Source organism: Rutilus rutilus (assembly GCF_951802725.1).
Source record: "Rutilus rutilus genome assembly, chromosome: 20".
NCBI lineage: Eukaryota > Metazoa > Chordata > Actinopteri > Cypriniformes > Leuciscidae > Rutilus > Rutilus rutilus.
The window spans coordinates 8,983,591-8,991,609 of NC_140225.1; the positions used below are offsets into that span (position 1 = coordinate 8,983,591).

At 38.6% G+C, this 8,019-nt stretch overlaps 1 protein-coding gene across 1 annotated transcript; it reads right to left on the bottom strand.

Annotated features, from left to right (window-relative positions):
* Window positions 1–4,355: 4,355 nt before the first annotated feature.
* Window positions 4,356–5,951, bottom strand: cfd (complement factor D (adipsin)). Its single transcript, XM_084392379.1, has 5 exons — window positions 5,766–5,951; window positions 5,461–5,605; window positions 5,144–5,285; window positions 4,722–4,982; window positions 4,356–4,616 (listed from the first exon to the last, which is right to left on the bottom strand). Exons 1-5 carry the CDS (start codon window positions 5,815–5,817, stop codon window positions 4,467–4,469), a joined length of 750 nt encoding a protein of 249 aa, XP_084248505.1. The 5' UTR covers window positions 5,818–5,951; the 3' UTR covers window positions 4,356–4,466.
* Window positions 5,952–8,019: the final 2,068 nt, after the last annotated feature.

The window sequence follows — 8,019 nt, forward strand, 5'->3', positions numbered from 1 at the left end:
ATCTCTCATGCATTGCATGGCATTTGAGTCGTGCAAAGAAAACAGTGGAGCCTCTCCAGTGGAGAACAGTGACTTGATTTAGAACGATGGCACACACAAAACCCCTCAGCAGTGCGGCTTTCTCACACTGTATGACGTGACTATAAATGTCCGGTAACGGTTCCGTTCACACAGCGCTGGTTTTCCGGAAATGCCGTTGAGTCCTGAAAATGTACAGGTGTGAATTCGGTTATAGATTGCGGTTGTCACACCCGTAAATAACCGTACTGTGTGTGAACGTAACCGTATACGGAGTCAAATACATGACTGACAACTGTACTTTCTAAACAAAACAATTTTAGCATAACACTTCTGAACGTGAGAAGACATGTGCAACATCATTGAGTAAGTACTGGTGTTTAATTTCTGTGTTTAATTCAGATAAACAAGATTCTTGTTGTTGGCCTATTTCCAGAGGACTGGACACAGTTAGGCCACTCTCTACTCTCACAGCATGGGAGATGGAAAGACATGAACCAGAGTCATTAGGAGGAGTATAACATGTTACAAAATGAGATAAATGTATCAGGCTGCAAAAAGAGTATACTGAACCCAAAAGAAATACACGAGAAAATTCAGTTCTTCTGAAATATTGACCCTACAGGCCTTTTCGTTTCAAAGTGTTTGGAAAGGAAAGGAGGGAAGAGAGGGAAAGGTCCTAATGAGCAGCTGAGGCAGTAATGTTCCTTGTCATCCTGCCAAAGTAAGCTAAAGTGGTTATCAAGCATTTTTCAAGAAGTCTTCCAAAAATCTTCCTTGACTATAACTTACTCCTCTTCGTTTCTAGTGGGACATGAGGCAACAACAATTTCCTTCCACTTAACTCGACCCAGCGTGCTGTGCCTTGCCCATGTCAGACTCATCTCGTTCAATTCTGCCATCACTGAGCTAAGCTTTTCCATGTTGTTTTAGGTCACACTTGTTTTCTTCTGCCAGGTGGTGTCCATCTCAGGGCAGTCTTTGGGAACGGATATTGCACACAAAACAATGGAAATTTCCTGCACTTTGTTAATTATAACCAGGTCAAGGAGGTTAATCTGATAATATCAGATCTGGCTTCTAAATGCCTGCAGCCTCATACAGTATGGAGGTTTTGCAACACCAACAACTGAAAAATACCCTCCTCAAAAGACCAGATATGGACTGTTTCAGTTAGAGATAACAGAGATTGCAACACAGATGTGTGTTGAGTGGTCTGTTTAACATAATGATTGGGGAAAGATTCCGTTAGCTCCAGCCGTTGGGTTGTACTGGCATGTCGTTTGTAAATAATATTAACAACATTGTGTTTCGTAACTCAGATTTAATGATGCATTCAAAAAGTCTTACATAACACAATGAGCAGTTTAGCATTGCAACATACTACAAACAAATCCACAAAAGTTTAACATCATGCCGTTGAACTGTCAGAATATGTGGAAATTCTTTATGTATCAGTCGTACAGAAGACCACCACTCTTGTAATGCATTTAATTGCAAATTAATTAATTAATTAATAAAATAAAACTCTACTTACTACTCTACTTCCTCCTAAAATTATTTCTTAAAAATGCTGTTAAAAACAGTTTTGGTTTGCATAAGTGATTGTCAAAGTAAAAGGGCTATGAAGAGATATATTTTTAATGTATAATATAATATAATACACTGATGAACGACAACATTAAAACCACTGCTATGTGAAGCGAAAAACATTGCTTTTATTGTTAAAATAGCACCTGTCAAGGGATGGGATATATTAAATAGCAAGTAGACAGTCAGTTCTTGAATTTCATTTTGGAAACAGGAAAAATGGGCAAGAAAAACTATCCGAGTGACTTTGACAAGGGCCAAATTGTGCTGGCTAGACGACTGGTTCTTGTAGAGTGCTCCTGGTATGCAGTGGTTAGAACCTACCAAAAAAGGTGCTAGGAAGGTGAACCGGTGAACTGGCATCAGGGTCATGGGCGCCAAAGGATCATTTATGCACATGGGGAGTAAAGGACTAGCACATCTGGTCCAATCACAAAAGAGCTCTAGCTCAAATTACAAAAAAATGATAGAAAGGGGTCAGAACACACAGTACATTGCAGTTGTTGCGTGTGGAGCTGCATAGAGTGCCCATGACCCCTGTCCACAGCATCAGAACTGGACCATCGAGTAATGGAAGAGGGTTGCCTGCATGGTCTGATGATGATGAATCATTTTCTTTTAGATCAGGGAGATGGCCGGGTAGGTACATGTATGTTGTTTATCTGGGGAACAGATGCAGGATGCACTATGGGAAGGAGGCAGGATGGCAGAGGCGGTGTTATGCTCTGGGCAATATTCTGCTCAAAACCTGCTCAAAATCCTGGCATTTATGTGGATATTACTTTGACATGTACCACCTACCAAAAGATTGTTGCAGACCACGTACACCCCTTCATGGCAATGGTGCTCCCTGATGATAGTGACCTCATTCAGTGGGATAATACACCTTGCCATACTGCAAAAATTGTTCAGGAATGGTTTGAGGAACATGACAGAGTTCAATGTTTTGCCTTGGCCTTCTAAGTCCCCAGATTTCAATTCAATTGATCATCATCTCTGGGATGTGCTAGACCAACAAATTCCCCAAATGAAGGCCCCACCTCACAACTTGCAGACTTAAAGGAATAGTTCACTTAAAAATGAAAATTATGTCATATTTACTCACCCTCAAGTTGTTTCAAACCTGTATTAATTTCTTTCTTCTGCTGAACAAAAAAGAAGATATTTTGAAGAATGTCGGTAACCAAACATTTGATGGACCCCATTGACTTCCATAGTATTTATTTTTCCTACTAAGTCAAGTCAGAATTTTCATTTTTAAGTGAACTATTCCTTTAAAGGACCACAGGACATTCAGAGGTCTTTTGGAGTCCATGCCTTGATGCATCACAGCTGTTTTGGCAGCACTAAGGAGACCTACACGATAGTGTAACACTTGAGAAATTAGAAAATGCTGGACAGTCTGGTTAAGGAGTGCCCAGACCCTGAGAATACAGGATGTTGCAAATTACCATTTGAACTCACCATTTGAGACAAAAGTCTCAGCTCCGAGTCATCCTAATCTGCATTTCATTCCCTCATCCCTCACCCCTCTCTCTCTCATACTCAGATCACCTGAATTCACCCAAGAAAATACAGTTTAATAATGTGAATGATTATCAGCGAGTATTGTATATGTTTGGTATCATTTGAAATGTCTCAGTGCGACTGGTACAAATGTCTCATTTCCAAATAGGTCAAATAAAAGCTAATAAGGTTTTTTAGGAGTTTAGAGATAGCTGGCACGCAAAGGAAAGTGGTCTCTAGACAAATGGTCTCCCACCCCCAACAGGTGTCAACTCTGAATGTAAATTCCCATTGTTAGCAGATGTTTCCATGTGAAAGAAGTTTCTGTCTATATAATGGAATGCAGCAAAGGTTTTGGGGCCTTTCTGTATTTCAGATTAGCCTGTGAGGCTGAGTGTAAGACTCTCAGCTTCATGTATAATGTTGGGTTCGCATCTCTTCTCTTTATTCCAGAGCATTTGATGTTTTGTATCGATTATCTTTGAATTGATTATGAAATTGGCATGATACATTTACCTGACATAATAAATTGTTACAACTGATTATTCTAACTGACTTTGACATTATTTTCATTAAAGAGTTAAAAGGAATAGTCAAACATTCGCTCACATTTAATGATCACAGATATCATTAAAACCTTTTCATTTATGGAGTCAGATGAAATAACGAGAGAATACATATTCAAATGTATTGCATTTAATCAAAAAATACTTTGCCTCGAGAAAAAGACAGTAACACGTAAAGACCTTCCGCGCTGGTCGGATGCCGGCTTTGGGCCGATTGAGCACGAGCCTACAATAGTATAGGCAGATGGTTTTAATGTTGTGGATGATCAGAGGATAATTTAATATAATGTACAGTAATATAATATAATATTCTTTCAACAGAAAGCATTTTTTGGGGGGACATATTTCACCTAGCAGAATGAAATTGATGTTGAATTGAAGTTGTCTATTTCCATGCATTTCTTCACTATTGTGTCCCTGCTGAAAAATCCAGCATTGCTTATCACCAACACAAGGTATGTTTTGCATGCTTGGACCAGCATGGAATGCTTGATGCTGGTACCATCTAGACCAGCACTATACCAGCTCTAACCAGCATGAACCAACATGGAACTTATGCTGGCTTATTTCAGCACTTTCTTCACACTAAATTGTTTAATAGTGGTGTTGATGACATTTTAAGGATGTAAACCTTTTATTTAAACAACAACAAACATAATCGTGACTAGATTCAGGTAGGTGTAGAAAAGTTTTTATTAATATAGATACCTCAATACATGAGATATACAGGACATACAGGTATGAAATAATAGGTTACATATATGCAAAGGATTCCACAGCTTTTTTTTACTCAGCGATTGTACTGTCAATCCATTTGGTGTAGTGGGAGATGATCGTGTAGAGTCCAGGCTTTTTGCTGGAGCCACATTTCTTCCCTCCATTAGAGGTTATCCCCACAACAACATCCTTGTATAAGAGAGGACCTCCGGAGTCACCCTATTAGAGAGAAAGACAGCGGAAGCGAGAGAGGTCATATATTCGAGTTTGTTTCCACATATAGCAGTCATGCAGTACTTTATGAACCATTGCAGTAAAACTTACATCACAGGTGTCCTTTCGTCTTTCTGCAGCACAGAGCATGTTGCTGGTGAACTTCAATCCATAGTAGTCACCGCGGCCACATTCACTTCGGCTCTTCACCTTGATACTGAGTTCTTGCAATTTGTCTGGTCGTCCTCCCAGGTTGTTCAAAGAGCCCCATCCAGCTGTTTCCACAACATCAGACTCCTTGGGATCGGCTTCTTCTTCACGTTGGAATTTCACTGATTTCACTGCATAGCTCTCAGTGATTGGCTTTTCCAGCTGTCAAAAACAAAATCATTCTATATGTAATTGACAGTCTGCTGTAGAAAACTGATCTCTACACATACTGTCACAGGAACATGTTGTACTTGGTGAAATCATGTTCACCACACGCATACACAGACTGTTTTTCAGCTACATGATTGGACCACAGTATGTACCTTGAGCAGGGCAATATCATTGTCATAGTTGCTTATACTGAAATCAGGATGGTTGTAGACTGTAGTGTCATAGGTTTGTTTAGTGTCCTCAGCATCAGATAGGGAGTGAGCACCCAACACAGCTTTAACACCGGATGACCTCCTGCAACAAACAGGACATTTATCATTTTGCAACTTCGTATTGCAACTTAGTATTTCTGCAACTTCAAAACAAAATCAAAACAAACCCTCGGAACAAATCACAGTGATTTGGGACTGAAATTATTTCACCTTTGCATCGCTGTCGCACAGCTCACTGGTGTCGTTATGTTACATACCCATTCTGAAAGCAGTGTGCTGCACTCATGATCCACTGACTGGAGATCAGAAAGCCACCGCACTCATGTTTTCCATTCCACTGAAGTGAAGCCATGTACGGACGAGAGTGTGCAACAGCCTCTTTTCCTCCTGTAATGCATTCACCTGCAAATAACACAATAATTTAAACCGTATAACATGAGGAAAACCTCATTAATCAAACTAAATAAATCTATTCCCCATGCTTAAATGTAGAAATGCACAACAAAAATGCATATCCTGCAGCATAAATAGACAAAGAATAGTGAAATTGAATATTACTCACCAGTTTGAGAAGCTGCAAAGAGCAGCACAGAGACAAATAAAAGTCTATTCATAGTGAATGATTGTTGTCTGTATACTTCTGAGACTGAAGACCACTGAGTGTGGGCTGAGCTTTATATACTGCCCAAACGGGAGAGAGGCAGAGAGGGTGTGTGGGAGTGTTGTTCTCTTTACATTCTTTTCTTAATCGCCCATCAGACAAGAGAAAACAGGAATATATCCCCAGGCCATAAATCTTCTTCATTACATCTACTTTGTGTCTGTTTCACTTTTCCTTTCCTGCAAATGTTTCCTTTCCTGTATGTCTTTTGTTATTTTCTAAGTGAAGAGGACATAAATGTTTGTACAGAGTGCAATAAATCAATAATCCGAAAAACTTTTTTCCACTATAAAAAAACTTTTGTGCATCTGGAATTGTGCATAAAAAAACATTTTGTGCATCCATTCCATGGATGTTAAAGGTTCTTCAAGAAACCTTTCTTTTCAAGAGTGTACTGTGACCATGTCATTTTAAAATAAATAATCTATATTATACCCACTGGTGCTCCTCACCTGTCGGTCAAAAATGACCGATTTTTATTTTTATTTCAATGAATTTAATGTACTTTATTTTAGTTTGATAATGTTTTTATTAAATATTTCGATATTTTTAGGGGATTTTATGGGACTAAATTATATTTACAATATATTTATAATTCATTTATTCACTTTTTTGAGCATAGACCCAAAACTAAATTTCCAACTTAAACTGTCGTAAATCTTGAATGCTTTAGACAGACTAGAGCAAAGACTTAAGTTTGATCTCTTTTCAAATACGACACATGGCAGATTATTGCTGAAGTGATAATCTTTTTTAAAAGTTTTAAAAAGTGAATTTAAAAAAGTTTACGTTTATTGTTAAGAAATATACACAAAAATACTATTTACCAGTATTTAAAAATACCGTCTCTGGAAACGTCTCCGGCACAGACACTAACGTCTCTGGCACGTCTCTGACGCCTCCGGCACGGACACTACCGTCTCTGGCACATGACACCAACGTATCTGGCACGTCTCCGCTGTCTCCGGCACGGACACCACCGGCTCGGACACCACCGTCTCCGGAAAGGACACCACCGTCTCCGGCACGGACACCAACGTCTCGAATTATGAAAATCGAATTATTGATATAAAACATTTACATTGTTACTAGTGGCAATTCAGTTGTTGATATCAAGAATAGACATTTCAACTAGTGACAACTGAATTGTTGATATCGAAAATAAAGGATTTACTACTAAGAATTGTATTTCTGATATGAAATTGGAATTTCAACTAGAAATCAATTGTTGATATCAACAATTGAATTTGAATGGCAGCCTTGGTGACATTTCACTATCATAAGGACACTCACTTGCCGCCATCTGCTGTGTGTGTTGTATCGATGTAAACATTTTAACCAAAAATGTTAAACAATGCTACTATAACAACAAACAATAGGCTAATAACAATTCCAACAATATTATATTTAAGCTTCTTCAAAGTCACCACCATTTCTAGATCACAACTCCAGTCACATGTAGGCTATTTAGCTCTCATGTAAAACTATATGTTCGGATTCATCAATCGGAATGAATGAATTCAGATTGAAGCAAAAAGTGCCTACTGACTTCATTCTCTCAACCAACTTCATTAGGTTCATCCTAGGATGCTTCGTAAACAGGATCGAATGAGTTCACATATTCCTTATTGACATTAATTAGTAGGCTATTATTAACAATATTTAGCCTGCTATGTTCAGATTTGAATACGATTTGATTTATACTAGCCTATATGTGTAGGGAGGCTAAATGCACTTCTGTACTGTGCAAGCTTCTATAGTTTTGGGTAGGGCTGCTAAATTTGGTATGGCTCCTTGATATGAAGGTATTTTTGGTGCAAATCAACTGAACGCTTGTGACGGTGGAATTTGTAGTTGTAAAGAATAGCCACACATGTGTATCATTTGAAGTCACAGAGAGAAATGTTTTAAGAGTTGCAAACATGTCGATTTTTTTCTCTCCCACAAAACACAACACAACAGGTACACCTTCTCAAATTCTTCATTGCAGGTGCACAAATCCTATTCTACAAATTACAAATTAAGAAACTCATACACTCACATTTTTGCTACAGTTTCTACAGTGATTATGGTGCAAAACGCATTTCGCTTTCAAGTGACAAGTTTCGCGCGCTCTCCATTTTGCACCATTGATCTATGTGAAATGTGGAGCAAA